The sequence below is a fragment of the Bubalus bubalis genome, chromosome 4, assembly GCF_019923935.1.
Source record: "Bubalus bubalis isolate 160015118507 breed Murrah chromosome 4, NDDB_SH_1, whole genome shotgun sequence".
Taxonomy (NCBI): domain Eukaryota; kingdom Metazoa; phylum Chordata; class Mammalia; order Artiodactyla; family Bovidae; genus Bubalus; species Bubalus bubalis.
The window spans coordinates 151275146-151293334 of record NC_059160.1 but is presented as its reverse complement, the minus strand read 5'-3'; the positions used below and the strand labels follow the sequence as shown (position 1 = coordinate 151293334).

Below are 18189 nucleotides of genomic sequence, written 5' to 3'. Positions count from 1 at the left end.
GTTTTTTAAATTCCCACATAGGGAGCAGTGTAAAGTAGCATAATATCATTTCCACCACATTTGCTAACACCTGAAAATTACTTCCTGCCTCAGTCACAGTAAATGGCCTACAAGATGCTACAGGTTCTGACCTCTGATTCTGTTCTGTCTTCATCTCCACTCGCTGCAATCCACCTTTCCCTGTTGGATTACTTTACTCAGCCACACTGGCTCATGAAGCTCTATTTCGTGTATACCAGGCATGCTCCTATCTCAAGACCTTGCACTTACTCTTTCTTCTGCCTGAATAATTTTCCTCTCAGATATTCTCAAGTCCCCAGCTCTCACTGTAAAGTTGTTACTTCAATGCCACTTCTTCAGTGATGGCTTCTCTGCTATCAAGTCTCAAATTACCAATACATACTCCCTTATCTCCTTTGCCTGATTTTCTTTTCATCATATACTTAACTATAACAAATTCAGGGGCAGGCAGGGGGAGCTTTTCTTTCTTTCTTTCTTTTTTTAATTTTAGTTATTGTCAACTACAAATTGGCATTTGCCAAGAGACTGAACAGCAAGGGCATTTTGCCATCTACCTCTGTGGAGACTGTGCTGCTGCACTGAGGACCTTCAGCACCCCCTGAGGGAGTTCAGGGTGGAGTGAAGCAATCTGTGCTCCAGGGAATCCATGCAACAGGTCATTAGATAGTCAGATAATTTCACGAGCTGATTTCATGATCCCAATCCCAATTTCTTCATATCTAAAAAGCACTAAATCCCTTCATGATGACATCAGTTCCTCCTGACTAGCAGAAATTTTGTAAAATGAGTGCTTAATTGCACTGAATTCCCCCTTCACCAAAATCTTATATATTGACCTTCCCCCACTGCCTCTTTCGAGCAGTCTCTCAGAGCTGTCTAAGGTGCTGTCTCCCAGGCTGCAGTCCTCATTTTGCCCCAAATGAAACTTAACTCACAACTCTCAAACTGTGAATTTTTAGTCAACATTATCAATCCTTTTTCTCACCAGAATGTAATTTCTCTGAAGACTGAAATTTTTGTCTGCTTTATTTGTCCCTCTATCCCTAATGTTTAGAACAGTATTTGAAATAAAGTGTATGGTCCATTTTGTTGTTTAGTTGTATGGCAGAAAGTGAAGAGGAACTAAAAAGCCTCTTGATGAAAGTGAAAGAGGAGAGTGAAAAAGTTGGCTTAAAGCTCAACATTCAGAAAATGAAGATCATGGCATCTGGTCCCATCACTTCATGGGAAATAGATGGGGAAACAGTGGAAACAGTGTCAGACTTTATCTTTTGGGGGCTCCAAAATCACTGCAGATGGTGACTGCAGCCATGAAATTAAAAGACGCTTACTCCTTGGAAGGAAAGTTATGACCAACCTAGATAGAATATTCAAAAGCAGAGACATTTCTTTGCCAACAAAGGTCCGTCTAGTCAAGGCTATGGTTTTTCCAGTGGTCATGTATGGATGTGAGAGTTGGACTGTGAAGAAGGCTGAGCACAGAAGAATTGATGCTTTTGAACTGTGGTGTAGGAGAAGACTCTTGAGAGTCCCTTGGACTGCAAGGAGATCCAACCAGTCCGTTCTGAAGGAGATCAGCCCTGGGATTTCTTTGGAAGGAATTATGCGGAAGCTGAAACTCCAGTACTTTGGCCACCTCATGCAAAGAGTTGACTCATTGGAAAAGACTCTGATGCTGGGAGGGATTGGGGGCAGGAGGAGAGGGGGACGCCAGAGGATGAGATAGCTGGATGGCATCACTGACTCGATGGACATGAGTCTGAGTGAACTCCGGGAGTTGGTGATGGACAGGGAGGCCTGGCGTGCTGCGATTCATGGGGTCACAGAGTCGGACACGACTGAGTGACTGAACTGAACTGAACTGAAGTTGTGTCCAATTCTTTTGCAACTCCGTGGACTATAGCCCACCATCCTCTTCTGTCCACGGGATTTCCCACCCAAGAATACTGGAGTAGGTTGCCATTTCCTTCTCCAGGGGATTGAAGCTGTGTCTCCTGTATTTGAAACCGTTTACCTCAGATGGGGACTTGAACCCATGTGGCTGGGACTCGAATCCAGCCAAAACCCACAGTACCTGGTTTCAGGACCTAATGAAGCTCAGGTTCTTGATATCTCTTTGCAGAAAGAATTCAGTGAGAGACAAAGTGATAGGTAAGAAATGGATTTACTCAGATTCAGAGAGAAGCACACTTCACAGACAAGAGTGTAAGCCTTGTAGAGGACCAGTGCAGCTGTGAAATGTGGCAGGGTTAGTTTTTATGGGTTGGGTAATTTCATATGCTAATGAGCGGGAGGATTATTCCAACTATTTGGGGGAAAGGGTGGAGATTTCCAGGAACTGGGCCACTGCCAATTCCTTGCTCTTTTGACAGTGCCTTGGAACTGTCATGGTATCTCTGGGTGTGTCATTTAGCTTGCTGATTGAGGATCAAGGTCTAATCAAAGTTGTCTAGTCTGCCATCTTCTACACATTTGATTCTAATATTTTGTCCTTGGGTCTTGTCATTCTTTCAAATCTTGTGCCCTTCCCCTTTCCCTCCTGTACACACTGGCAGGTGGATTCTTTACCACTAAGGCACCAGGGAAGCCCATATGACCCATAGATACCTGTTTAATTAATTAATAGATTTCTAGGGATTCAGAATAAGAAAAGGAGGCTGTCGAACATGTCACTATGCTGTTTTAATTCTTCCTGTGCTTTACAATCTCCCAGATATGCCTGCACTCACTGCCCTGACTAACCTGTTCTCCAGGGGATTTCAGCTATTTGATTTGTACACTTTCGAGGTAAGTTCTAGGAAGATTCCAAGGAAGCAGATGAAGAAAGGGAGAAATCAGACATGAAAAGATCTCTATTGAGTAAAAAAACAAAGTTGTGTGGGAGAATGGTTATATGGGTTTCTTTAATCAAAAACAGAGAAAGGGACAGCATCTTATCCGCTTTGACTCTCCTTGATTTGGAAAAAAACTGATGAGGTAAAGCAAGATAAATAAAGGAATAAAGAGCTAATCCACAAGGGAGAAGACTGTTTTATTGATCTTACACAGATGTCTGTCCTTACAACACAGGCATTTTTTTTTTTTTTTTTCTTTCAGGGAGGGTGGGAATAGGGGTAAAAGAGCAACAATTTAAATTGGAATCTCCAGGCAGTCTGTGTTTGGGAATTAGCATTGCATTATTTTCCTGGCTCCCCACCCCCTCTTGTCTTTTAGTGGAGAAACATTTGCCCTGGAACAGTACACAGAGTTTGCATTAGCATCCCTGAGGATAGAACTTTGACCCCACAGACTAAGGAAGCTACAAATGGAAAATTCCAAGTTGCTATACTCTTTTATTTTCATGCTAATGCTTCTGCAGAGAGTATTTAAAGAAACAGATGCACAAGAACAAAAAAGAGTCCAGGACTAAGAACTCCTCTGACAACAGAGGAGTGTTTTTCCAGCATGGTCTTATATCTGTTTGTTCCTGCAGAAGTCCAGAGGGGTCAAGGTGAAACCCTGGTTTCATTTTATTAAAAAAGCTGAACTAGCATTGACAAGAACTCTGGATCTGTGTTTCAAATCCTGGTCAGATTTGAAAGTTGTGTTAAGTTTCATTTCACTTCCTTCAGGCTACACTATTCAACTCTTAAAGATGGATGAGCACACCCTTCAGTAAAAGGCATTGGGCAATAAGGATTTCTCAGTCTCCCTTGCCAGTCCACACCTGATCTCAACAATACTCACCCTTTCCTTAGAGCCAACCCTAAATGGTACCCAGTGTACTTCCAGTCCATCAGCTACTTTCCTCATATTCTGTATGACAACAATTTAAAAAAAAAAAAAGCTTCTCTCTTTTTTTTTTTTTTTTTAAGAATAACTTTATCCTGGGATTAAATTCTCAAGTTGAAGACATATCAGAGCACTATACTCTGCAAAGCCAAATACTCTCAACATTCTTCTTTTGATATACAAAAAATACATTTTACTTCACCACAGGCATCCCCCGCAGAGCAGCATCATCAGAAAGGTAGAATCATTCTAACTAACCCCTGCTTTAAGGTTGCTTGTCACATGTACTCCTCACCTAGATTATGGCCAGAAATTAAACAAGAACTCCACCTGGTCTCTCCCCAAGTTCTCTTTAACACTGTGAAACAGCTTTCCTCCAGGATTCTTCCAAGTTTGTCAACTATACAAATTGTTTCATTCCAGCGGTTACTTTAGAACTTTTATATTCAAAGTGTATAGCACCAACAATTGGGCAGAAATGTAAGAGCAGAGAAGTAGGGGATGGAAGATTTATCCTGAAATTGTGTTTCTGTATTAAATACATGTTTGTGTCTCAGTTTTTAGGTATCTATGAGATGACTTGGAGAAAGAGGTCTTAGACATTTAGAAGCAGAGAATGGAAGGAATAAAGAAAGCCCTTTCTTTAGCAGTGGCCACTCCCATGTGATAAGACAAACCTGGCTTTCTCCTCTCACCCATTTGCTTTCCAATCAGTTCCTACCTTCATCCGAGGCCACCGCCCCATACTTCCATCCTCACTCAGCTCTCCCTTCCCTGCACTCCTGGATCTAGCTTAACCACTGCCTTCCATGGGTACAGGTTTCCTTCTCCAATTAGACTACAGGATTCCTGAAGGCAGAGCTCATAGCATCTTTTGCACTTCCCACAACCTCCAGCACAGGGTTCCTCTCGAAAAACCCATGACTGGCTGACTGATTGAAGAAACAGAAATAGGCCCCTGCAGTGACCTGAAGCATATGGAATTCTGATTAAGGGAACCGAGAAGGCAGAAAGCCCAATTCCACACCCTTCATAAAGTATGCACATCCCAACAAATCCCAAGTTATTGGAAAAGTAACAGCCCCGTCCCCTGACCAACCCCAACCAAGAATTTCATTAGTATGGATAAAGACCCAGAGCAGTAAATATTAATGGCTGGAAGGGGGAACAGGAGGACAGAAGGCTGAACCAAGCAGGTGTTCACTCACTCAATTTCAATCCAGCCAACAACGTCATCGTTTGGCCTTCTTGAGCTCGCCGACAGGCCATTTTTCATGATTTTACCATTTCTGGCCAAATGCAAACTTTTTAATTAAATGGACCACACAATTCCAGATGTTTGTTTATTTGTTCCAAAAAAGGTTGTAAAAGCTCTACATGAGGAAAAAACCTGAGGCAGTGGTAAAGTTTTCTATGAGATGAGGCAACAAATGAGTGGGGAGACCTAAGCCTGGGAAGTTAAGGTTGGGCAGAGCTCTCAGCAGAAGGATCTAGACCAAAAGCTTTGGCTTCAAAGAGGTCTCCTTCCAGAAACCCGAGATTTGGAAATAAGACACTCTGGGCCCTTATTAGTTTTTATAAGAATGTAGCTCATCTTGAGCCAAAGGTCCAAACGAGAACACATTTTTGCGGCTGCCCTGCCTGCTTCTTATATGTTTGTTCCTGTTGCCATGAGCTCCACTACATTAATTTCAGCAGTCTTCCATTTAACAGGCCAGATTATAGCTCATGGCTGAGTGACAGCGGGAAATCCTGCAAGAGGGAAGGGAGAGGGGATACAGGCAGAGACTGCAGCTTCCCATGAACCAGGCTGGCTTCCTCACAGCGTCTGTTCTCTGGTACCCTCTAGCTCTGAGTATACTCAGCCATTAAGTCAGCCAATTGCATTTGTTACAGAATAGTTCTTATATTCCTTCCACTATTCGCCAGCCACTCCATCCTGCAGCATCAAATACTCAATTATTTCACCATTACCCTAATTGATTCTGTACTCTAAACTTTGGTTTCAAAAGCAATATCAGAAATACTTTGAATAACATAGGGAGGAAAAGTATTGATTGTCCATTTTCTCTGATACCCGAGCCAGGGATACCCTAAAACCAAACCTTTAGCAACCTCAGACCACAACTCCACCGTGGCCGTAAGCTTCCCTTTACATCGCCCCCACCCCTGCTCCACTGGCAGTGTTCTGGCCCCAGCTGTGCTCCCCATCTGTTACCAGTTGTTTCCTAAATTACCTGTGCTTGAAACCTGCTCTTTAGAGGCAGTCACGTAACTTGGTGTCAAGAAATCCAAAGCCTCTAAAACTGGGCCACACTCCCTTCAAGGCAATCCCACAATGGCCTTCTCAAGTCCTGGCTCTTTTCTTTTCAATCCCCTTGCACACTGCTTGCAGATTAATAACCACAGAGCAGAGCTTTAAATCAAATCTAGATTTAAATTCTACCTGTTCAAGGCCTGTCCTAACACAAACTCATTCTACATAAGAAAACTTATTTCTGAATTATTCAAAATTGGGTCCCTACCTCCAATGAGTTCTATCTATCCTCAGGTTTTCTTTACCCATTTCCTTTTTCTGGAATGTGCTTCTTCTGCCTTCCACCTTTAGCTATCCTTCAAAGCTCAAGGCCAACACCTAAACAGTCATACCTAACTACTCTAGCCTTTACTGATTTTCTTTTCTAAGCATTTTTAACATTTGTGGTCTTTACCAAGTAAGGCAACTCTTAATTATATATCTGTTTGGTTGGCATTGCTTCATTTTTGATATATCCTTAACCAAACTATAAATTCTTCCAAGACATATACCATGTTCTCTGTTTCTAAGTTCTCCATTTACCCTAACATATACTTTGTTCACAGTGGATAAAAAATAAAGCCATACTGGAGGACTCCTTGAATGCTGGTGCTCAGGGCAAGATTTGTCATCTCAGGAGTCACACCTGACCACATCCCAGCTATTCCCTTGCAATGGAAGGCAGAAAAACCAGCCCACATCTTCAAAACTTCAGGACATTTCATCTCCAACTCTGTCAATTCCAGACCCTCCTTTAAAAAAAAAAAAAAAAAAAAAAAGAGGGCTGTCTTTTTACCACTATTTTTACTTGGTCTATCTGTTGGTGGAAGGGTTATCCTTTTGGCTTCTCATCCTACAGAAGTAAGGATTATTACTGTTGGGAGTGTGGAGCAAGATTCCATTTTCCCCTCCTTGCTTTGCTTCTGGAATGAAAGAACCAAGTCCATAGCCCCTGTGTGTCTATGAGTGCACCACAGTTCTGTCCAAAGAGTAGAAATAAAGCAATCACAGAGACTGCAAATGAAAAATCATCCTTGGAAAAAAAGGATAGGAAATGGACCCCTATGGATTTCAAATGCTTAAAGGAGGTTGCTTCAAGTTCCTGGCTAAAGTCCATGCCAGTCCTGGTAATAGTCTAACAGATCTATTCATCTTCAGATTCCACTTGGCTTGCTCTTCCATCACTGACAGCTTCCCAGCCAGCGAGAGCACACACGCACATCTATCTATATATATGCGGAAGTTTTAATCTACACCACCCTCCATTCCAATCCACCCAGCCTTGCTCTGCACAGAGTGAGGCTATTGACCCTGCAAAGCAGCAGGGAGATGAATTTGATGACCCAGACTAGAGTTTTTAAACCATTTCAGCAAGGTCTAGAATCAAAGGAAAGTACAATTTATTCAGCACTTAGTAAAGTCCTTTTACTTAGGTACAGAGCACACACACTGAAAATAGACTCCCGCTGCCACACAGATAAAATAAACCTGTCAACCACTACTGTCAAATCAGTAGTCACCTCGATTAAATAAAGGAAACTTTAGCATCTCTCAGCATCTGAGACTTTCACCAAGATTCTAAGCCCATGAAAGCATTATGAAGGGAAGAAAAAACTAAAGTGAGGGCTTCTGTTGAAAATGTCATCAGAGGAAAGTACTTTACATAATTAGAAAATGCTAATAATAGCTCTGCACAGGGAACCAACACACTCTGCCCCCACACATCCAGGGCAAAGCCATGGCACACAGAATCTGAGACAGGGGAGCCAAGACTATGCAGTTGTTTGGCAGGACCCACAGACCAACCGTGTCCCCCTCGGCGAGGAGTGCTTCCATGTCAATTGCCAACTTTTCATTTTCTTTTTCAGTTTTCTTCTCTCTGTCTCTCTTTTTCTCCTTCTCCCTCTGCTGCTATCCCTACCCACCTCTTTGTTTCTTTTTATCCACAGCTTTCATATACTTTCCATAGAGGAAAGCTGGATCCATTATGCTTCTCTGCATCTTTAATGAATCAATCACATTTTCTGAGAAATCATCTGACGGTTAGCTCCCTTGAAAAACTAGTCAAAATATTCTGGGAGAACAGAAGGCCACAAATAAACAGGTCACCTTGGTTATGAGTCTAATCTTAGGTGAGAACCACCTGGCAGAGTCAGCATAACCATGGGATCGCTTATTCCATCTTCTTAAATGGTCAGTGAAAACCAACAAGCAATAGGCAAGAAGACTTCTCGATGCTGAACTGGTACGAGTTCAGCAAATAAATACGCCTATTTTCCTTGAGGAATAATACCAAAGGGTATTATTCTGTGTAGATTCCATTTATAATGATCAAGTCTACTTAAGCCTTCACATTCCCCGTGGGTTGACCTTAGCAAGATGGTAGAAATATGAAAAGTAGAAAAAGGATTTTAAATTGTCTGAAGGAGAAAGACTGTTTTCAAATCCTATAAGCTAAAACAAATTATGATGAAGTTTGGTTATCAAGCAGCCCCATCTTGAGCTTTCCGGGAAGTATTCTGCTTGGTGGCATTAAGTTTTTGTAGCCAACATCTCCCCATCCCAAGCATCCTCACCTACGTTGACACATCTTCATTTATATCCATTTAATTTTCCTCTGATTCATTTCACTTTGGCTTATTTAAATAGTTAAAGCAAAACTCTCTGCATTTACGACTTCTGTGAAAATGTGTTTTATGATATCTCAAGCTAAAACTGTTTAAAAAATAAAAATAAAAAATGCCTGCAGTTTTTCTTTCTGTCTTTTTCTTCTTTTTTGGATGACACTCATTGAGCTGCTTCATGGAGAAATACAGAAAAATCAATTGCTAAGCATAAAGTGCAATGCACATTAAGGAAACTGTGAATGATAACTAATTATGATAAGTTGCTATGTAAATCACTCTGTGACAGTCCCAGCAATCAATTCCCAACACAAATAGACCAAGCCCCTGGTTGGATAAGAGGATGAGCTTCTTACAACTGTGTCAATAAAAATAATGGCAAGGTTTCCAACAACTCATAGACATAGGGTATTATCATCCCCCAGCAAGTTTTCATAACAGATTCCCTCTCAGCTTCTTGCTCTCTTTCATACTTTTAAAGTCCAGTGCATAATATGACAAGCTAACTATGGTACATCTTCCAGATTGTTTGATCATTGGGAGGTGAGGGTAGTAATAATTCAGGGATGTTCACTGGTTTTGCAGTTACTTTGCAAAATGGGTGTGCGCAAACAACTGGAATGAGACCCTCACTGTGATTGCTGTTGGCAAAGATTACGGTAGATGTGCCGACTTGCCTGTTTTAATTGGGCACTGCCACTATCCGCTCCTGAGGTTTTCTCTGCAGATCAGGAGACTAGAAACTACATTTCCCAAAATACCCTCTGTGCATGGTTCTTGGTTAGAGTGGGCCAAAGAGAGAGACAGTATGATTTGGAAATCCAGAAAGAAGGGGCAGGGCAACATGCGGGTAGTCCATAAAGTCTGAAGAACTGAGTGCTGCAGACTGAGAAAGTTAGTAGGAGACGCCCAAGGATTTCTGAGATGCACAGAAATGGTCTTCAAGCTCTTAAGAATCACAGGTCTCAGAGCTGAGACTCAGGGTGACACCTGCCCTGTCAGTCCTTCCCTGCATATGTAAGCCTCTCATTCCTTACATTAAAGTCTTCCATAATGTGAATAGTGTGCATTAAATTTTCCCTGTCTGAATTCAGTCTGGTACCAGAGCATTTTCCTCTTTGGCTTTTCAAATTGTCTCTGCTTCTGCATGTATAGATTTGTAATTTTTTTATAAAAGGGTGTCAGAAAGGCATAACAGGCAATTCTTTTGACAGAACAGGCAAGGATGCCATACTTTGTCACCACCTTCACACGGGCTTTGGGAAGGCACCCCTGACATCGGACAGCTCCGGGCTGTGCCTTTTCCTGTACGTTCCCTCCCCTTTCCCCCAGCACAATGCCTCAGTGAATCCTGCATCTGCTTCACGCATCCTGTGTAAAGGACAAATAACTGGGGTGGCCTGGGATCCAAGGACACAGAGTCTGGATTTTCTCCTTGCCTATGTTGCTGAGTGATTTCGTCTTTCCTAGCAATTGCTGCGAGTATCTTCCTCTGTTAAATGAGAACAGTAATATTTACCCTCCCCACCTTATTGGGTGTATTGATGGTCTCTGCTCTAAATAGAAATGTTTTCCCAAAAGACACAATGGTTAATAAAGATGCAAATTCTACTTCTAATAGCTACTAGATAAGAAGTAGCAATATATGGCTTTCAGGGGTACATCCTATGGCCAGGATATATTGAAAGAGACATTTCTCCCACAAACATTTCAACATTCCTCATAAATGCGGCTACCCAGTGAAGATGTAGCGTGCAGACCAGCACCAGGTAGCAGCTGGCATCACTGATACAGCACCGTGTCCCCATATTTTGAAGACATGCTCAGAACTAGAGGAGAATTCTCAGAGAGATTTTAAGTGGACTGTTCTAAAACTCTATCTTTACCACAACCTGCATCTTATTGAGAGTCCAGTCCCTTCTCTGAGAGCTTCTGTACTAGTACAAGAACTCCATAAGTTGCTTTAATTCATCCTATTCCTTTCCATCAGTCAAACACCAGAGTCTGAAAACTATGACTTCAAAATAATGATCTACTTGGAAGTTATGCAATATGGCTAAATGCTGTCTGGCAATGAACTAACAGATAGAGCTCCCGTCCAAGATGACTTGGGTTTCTGAAAGCAACAGAGTTGAGGCCTGCCATTTCTAAGACTGGCCTCTCCCTTCAGTATGTGCTCACCCCCTAAGGCAGACGGGTCTCCTTCCTCAGATGCAATCAAGTTACCTTGCAATTTATGTGCAACCAGGTACTTAGATAACAGTCAGAGGTACCAAAGTTACTGCCTTTCCCCTGGGTTTCTATCGCTCATCATTTACTGAACAAATATTTATGGACCTCTGATTAAGTAGGAGGTCCTGTGACAGGCACTGAAGATACAGTGCTAAGTAAACAAACACCCGTACCTCCAACCTCCACCCCACCCCGATCTCCACTGAAAGCTGCCATCCAGGAAAACAGCCCCTGAAAAGGGGAAATTGACCTAATGCAAACGGATAGAGTGGGATCAGAGGAGCTTTCCTTGGAGCTGTGATGTTTCAGCTTATACCTGAGTAGGAGTTAGTGATATGAAAGAAAAGAGTTAGAATCTATATTGCCCCTCAGGGAGCTTGTGCATTTATGAGGAGTTCAAGACATACACAGACCTGACCTGTGTTATATAAAGCAGAACATAAGCAACTACACAAAGGAGATAAGGGCTTCCCAGCTGGCTCAGCAGTAAAGAAACCGTCAGCCAATGCAGGAGACACAGGTTCACTTCCTGGTCCAGGATATTCCCCTGGAGAAGGAAATGGCAACCCACTCCAGTATTCTTGCCTGGAAATCCCCATGGACAGAGGAGCCTGATGTGCTACAGTTCATGGGGTCGCAAAGAGTCGGACACAACTTAGCAACTAACAACAACAAAGGAAATAAAGAGGGGGGAAATTCCATGAAGGTACAATAATTAAAAATCTCACAGAGGAAGCACAAAGCACTGGGCATCACTATCTCCAGGAGGTTTGGTTTATCTATACACTATAGATGGAAAAATAGAGTCCCCTGACTCCTGATCATTATTCTGAGCTCAGACTTCTCTTGCATTTGAATCTACAGTCCTTAGGACATGGATCTCTGGCCTATCAAACTCGACATTGGAAGTTACATAAAAGGACAAGCACAGGGAAAATGGCATGTATAGAAAAATAGCAATTTGTACACGAACTACTACCTACCAGTTTGTGTAGTCGCTGGTGCGGAATGAAAAGAGATTGGGAACCAGATGAATCAAAGATTATTTGCAAATAGAATTTCCACTTAGGACTTTACAGACTGAGTTCAGACATCATGGAGGATTTCACCTGGGAAACAACTGGTGTAATTTGCCTTTATAACGTGGAAGTATCTCTCCGGATAAATGTTTGTAGGCCGTTTCCATGGAAACATTAACAATGACCCTCAAGGAGTTTGGTGATCTAAGGAATCAGAAACTTAGAATAATTTCTTTAACTTATATACAAAAAAAAAACAAAAACAAAAACAAGATGTCATTAAGTGGTTTCATTCTGGTGCTGAAAACTATTGTTTTCCTCACTTGTCACTGCATGGTTCATGCCAAGCTGAAATATATTAGTCTCATATTTTCCCTACACATATCAGCCCAATAGTAATTCAGCCTAATGGGCATCTTTGGTTCTCTCTTTCTGGTCTCCTCATGACCGTAAGTCCAAAGACCTGGCCATCTTTCATGATGCTGACTTGCTTTTTCAACATCCAAGTACTTAGCGATGATTAGGCAATGAATGTATTAAACGTGTATTAATTGCTCAGGAAAATCAAGACATCTGTCTTGGCTTCCATTGAATAACACTTTTTCCATTGGTGTTATACTCTGATGTCATTCAAGAGTGTCTATTTTAATTCAGATCACACTAGGCATTTTTCTATATTCAAAGTATTACCCAAGTATCTTCAAAACTTATTGCTTTATATTCCTTTTCTTCAAGGTTCAGATTTTTATTTTACTGTTACAATGACAGATGACCTTTGCCCTGATACTGATGACTATCACTTATCTGATCAAGTCCTCCTGTTGTGAAATCTCAATTTCATGGCCAGATGAACTGAAGCAGGCTTGAGGGCTCTGAGACTTCAGTTTCTATTCATGTAATCAACACAAACTCAATCAATTCAAATACAAGAGACTAATAAATAAATCCATGAGACTATGATGCAAGGCTTAATTTGTTATTCCTTCTAGACAGGGTATAATAATTTGTGTAGATGAATCCCCTCTACCCCTGTGAAAAACAGTCTTTAAAGGGATATACTCAAAACCTTCATAAGAATATTCAGAAGAGATCTGTTCATACCCCTCAAAAACACATTGGCAGCTATTTATGCTACTTGACGTTGAGCAAAATTGATTTTCACAAATTGCATACTTCCAGAATGGAATCACAACTGAACCCTAATTAAACCAATGCATATTAATTGTGTGTTAATTAATATTAATTATTAATTAATTAATTAAACCAACTCCACTGAATCCGGACATCAAACAGAAAACACAAGTCCAAGTCACAGATACCTGGAATCCTACAGAATGTTAGTGTGCCATTTAACCAAAGCCCCCACATCTCCCTAGAGGACCAGTTCCATCACTTTCTGATAATCTCTACAGACTTGGCTCCTACCCACCCATCCTGCAATGCAGCTTGGATGACAAAGCTGGAAGAGCCCTTATTCAGTGTCCCTTGAATGTACAGGGCAATTTCCTGCTTGGGGAAGCGATGTTTAAAAGTATGTAGAGCCCTAACCTAAGCCTGTTCTTACTTACCCTTGGAAGATAGATTCATAACTATGAAATATGACTGTGGTCATAACTAGAATAAAAAGGGGTAAACAAATTACATCACATGGCCTCTTCCCGTCCTAACCAATTACAACAAAAGTATCACATGGTCCTTCGCTTAAACAGCCAGTTGGAGATAAAGCATGTTTAAACTATATTCCTTGCAGACTCTAGAGATGACAATAGAAATTCAAGGCTTTGGAAGAGCTGGGTAAGCCAAATTAAAATTTCAAGGATCAGAGAATTCAAGGAAAACTGCATATTGATTCTATCCTTTTAGTTGTAGAGTTCACTCATTTTGAAATTACAGATTTCAACTATAATACTCCCAAATAGTGACACTTTTACAAATATTAGTGAGTTTCCCAATTTCTCTCTACCACTTTCTCTGGAGGTAATGACCTCCTTTGTAACTTTTAAATGTGATAATCTCTTTGCTTAAAGAAAAAAAAAAAATCACAAAATTATATTCCACCATAGACCTATTTGCCTTCCCAAAAGACTGCCACTAAATTCTATTTAATGTGAGTCAAGATTACTAGGCTTGACAGGTATGGTTTTCTCATCACAGAGTTGAAAAGCACTTGTTCCATCCAAAGTGCCAAGGCAACAGTAATGATCCCCGAGCTCCGCACAGCCCGGTATCTCTCCCTGTAGCCACAAAACGCAATAAAAAGCAGGGATCCTACCTCGGTGACTGGTGAGTTCCCTGGAAGCAGAAGGCAGGGGTGTGTAGCGGCTCTTAGGAGAGACAGCAACGCTGTTACTGGAGGCCTGTGTGAAAAAAAAAGCACACCAACATGAGCAACGCCAAACACTAAACACTTCTATTGACCAAACTTGTCTCCTTGGCATCTGGGTTTGGAGAACATGTTATGGACCAAGGTTCTTCTTAGGAAGCAAGAGCTGTCTCTGTTGAGATAATATTTTGGTAAGTGATGGGTCAAATACAATGCTTTGAGGGGACTTGGTACCAGTGGAAGGGATCTGAGACAAGGGGATGGTTTGTTTATTGACTGGAATTGTGAAGAGGAGAAGGAAAAGAGATGTTGAGGGCAGGAAATGATGCAGACTTAGATTTCTGTCACAGTTATTCCCCAATAGATTTCTACCCCAAATTCCCACAGATTAAACCCTTACTGTACATAGATTTCTATGGAACCAGTGAAGAGGCTGAGCTCAGCCTGCAGGGTGAATGAGACAAACAGGGCTGGTTTCCTGGGCCCAGTGTGGCCTGGAGACAGGGGAAAGGTGAAGACGTAAGAAGCATGAAGTGACCTTGGAGAACGATACATGATATCGAAGACCTTGCAGTTAGGGTTGTGGCTACATTTAACAATAGCACTAAAAAAATCATCTGAAATTTGAAGTACAATGGTTATCAACAAAACTTTGCCATTTGGAGGACTGAGAGAAAATGATATGAAATCTATCTGTGCAGATGCTTTTTTTTCTACATGCAAAGTTCTTTAACCATCCACCTTGATATGGTGTGACCCAGGCTGCTCTCTGTCTCTAATTAGTGCTACACCCATGGGGGCTAAGGTGTGAGGAAAGACCACACCTGGAGAGCCAGGTGTCACTCCAGGCTACTGACCATTATGTCATATTCAGAGTGAGGTAGCGTGGGACACAAAGCATCACTACTGCAATTCTTACTGGGACTTCTGAATCAAACACTACTTTTTTCTTTTTTTTTAATATCCTAAAAAGAACATCTGCTAGGATCAAAATCCTAAGCTTACAACCTTTCCAAGCTTCATGAAAAAGTAAATTTCATTAATGCTACATTTTTCTTTCTGGAAAAGGAAATGCATTCTATGGGATATATTTGCCCTAGTAGGAGCAGGCCTTTTCTCCAAAGAGATTATAGACATTATAGGAATCAAAACTAAGTAGGAGATTAGACCTACTTGCTAGAAAAACCCTTTAAACCCTGTTTCTGACATTTGAGATGTTTGATTAAGCGGCTTTCAGTGGAGACTTAGAGAAAGAGTTCTGAATGGTGCAAAAGCAGAAGCTATGTCCCTAAGGTAGAGACAGATTTTGGGTAGCATTACTTAACTCCAGCAGCAAGAGAAATATACTGTGTTTAAAGCTTGATCCAAGGGTATCGGGTCCAGAAAGATCAAAGTTCAGTCCCTAAGAAAAACATTTGAAAAAGTACCTAAAGACTTTTTCAGATGCTGTAATCATATAAAACAATCAGCAATTAGATTAAAATTCAAACACTAAAATCACCAGGTGCTTCTCCATTTGGTATTCAAGGTCTCCTGTAATCCCTATTTGATCAATAGGGCTTCCCTATTTGATCAATGAGACACAAAGAGAATGTTCTAAGTATGGCATATATTCGTATGCTGCTCCTGCTTGAGGCAGGGGAGGAGCAACAGGGGCTGTCCTTCCACAGATCTTCTATACTTCCTCTGCAAGAGGCCAGAGCTTCTCTCCCTGTCAATGTTTCTGCTCCATCTCATTGCTAAAAAAGCCTGAAAATCCAGGATGAGTTTTAGGTTGCTACATTGTGATGTTTCTTGGTATTTTTAATCTCAATTTGGGCTGTTGACAATTTGATGACAGCTTTTCCTAAAATTACTAGAAGAAACTACCTCTCAGCAAATATCTCTGACTGGGCAAAACATTCATGTTTTGTAACCAAGAGTAAAATAGTGATTTAAGTTTTATTTCCAGTTTTAGTCGAAGCAAAAATTGTGTGGCTTTAGTTCTGTTTTGCAGTCATCATTCTATGCCTAGCATTTAATTACTTTCTGCTCAGTGTCCATTTATAAACTCAAGTCATGGAAAAGAACTCAAGAAGAGAACAATTTTGCAAACTATGCCTTTTGGTGAGACTTTCGTGGCTGGATGTTTGGGAAAACTGCTACAAACCAAGATTCTAAATACCAGTTCTTTGACTTGACTTTTAGCAAAATGAAGTCCATGTGATCTTTTTAATAGTGATGTTGAAAATTATGCTTAGAAGCTTGATTCAGAAAAGCACAATCATATGAAAGAAGTGGACAAAACAGTGTCTTATATTTGCACATTAGCTGTCCCTGATTAAAGAACTACCCTTGAAACTGAAGCAATACACTCATAGTATATCAGGAATGAGATAATAGAAACATCAGTGGAAATTTTTAAATAATGTTTTCCTTTATGTGGATAAAGCAGATATGCCTAAAATGGGATGAGGAAAATTGGGGTAAATCAGACTCCTCAGAACTACAAATGATTCTCAAATCTTTAAGTACTTGGAAAATTTTCTAACCATCCATGGCAAAAAATTACACTTTCACATTTTACTTTATGAATCTCCCCGTTACAGGATTTTTGTAACATCTACAATAAAATATTAGCATTCAGAATATCTGTCTCTAAATAAATAAAAATATAATAAAAATGGACAAAAAAAAAAAAAAAGGATAATTCAAAGAAGAGAAAACTTGAGTGGCCAATAAATAAAAGAGAAGATGGTCAAATTCACTAGCCCTAAGGGCACCTCAGATTAAAACAAAGTACAATTTTTTGTTCATCATAGTTGGCAAACTTTTAAGTCTCATAATAAAGAGTGCTATAGAGAACCAAGGGCAACAAAACTCTTAACCTCTCATCTTTTGCCAGTGGGAATGTACATTGGTTCAACCACTTAGGAGAGTAATTTAGCAATATCTAATAAAACTGAAAATTGGTACTGCAATTCCCTTTAAAATATATACACTATGGAAAATTTTACTCAGGTCTGTAAGGTAGACCATAAAACAATGTTTATTGCAGCATTATTTACAGCAGAACAAATTGGAAATAATTCAAATGTCTATCAATGAGGAAAATGGATAAATAAAATGTTGTATATTCATATGACAGAATAATATTTAGCACTTAAGAGCAATAAAGCTGATTTATAGATCTCAATTTGAATAGGTCTAAAAATTTAATGCAAAGTGAAAATGCAAGTCGCAAAATGATAAATGCAGTGCAATACTATTTATGTAAAGTGTAGTTCTTTGATCTCATGTGTATATGGAACGATCTAAAAAATACAAAAGGTAAATATTAAATGCATGAAAATGGTTGCCCCTACCAGAGAGCAGAGTAACAGAATTGGGGCTAATGGAAAGTGGGGAGATGAAATTTTACACGTAAGGTTTATTTCTTTTATTGAAACATAACACTTGAAAAAAAATAACAACATATTAGAAAATACAAATCCTGTAGGGTAACTAAGCATGCTTGTTATTTTTCAAACTTTTCTACATTCTTTGAATTTCTCAAAATTAAACATGAAAATTGAAAAAACAGGGTCCTGTTTCTACCTAATCCATACATCCGATGTTGAAAACCCATAATTAGAGGACACTTTCTCTAACAGTTTTCCAGTACTTGCACAAAATGAATGAAGGCATCTCTGGTTGGCTTTTTTGGTGAAATATCCCAGTTCTAATTCTTCTTAAGGTACTGAATGTAACAACAGAATAGGAAAAGCAGATAAATAACAATAAATATAAATCCCCCACTTCATGCCAAGGCTTAAGATGCTCATTCTACCTGGTAAGTCTTTCTACTTAAGATTGGCCAAAGCATATGTAGGTTTTTGTACTTGTCTCCTGCTCACAACTGGAGAGTTACTAATAATTTTTTAA

The 18189-nt window shown here is 40.3% G+C and overlaps 1 protein-coding gene across 1 annotated transcript in view; it reads right to left on the bottom strand.

The window, feature by feature from the left end:
* The window catches only part of LRMDA (leucine rich melanocyte differentiation associated), a gene marked incomplete at its 5' end in the record, with an annotated part of 1193353 nt that overhangs the window by 218367 nt on the left and 956797 nt on the right, over positions 1-18189 (bottom strand). The window contains one exon of the mRNA XM_044942025.2: positions 14236-14320. Within this exon, the coding sequence (XP_044797960.2) occupies positions 14236-14320 (85 nt within the window). The remainder of the gene's footprint in view (positions 1-14235; positions 14321-18189) is intronic.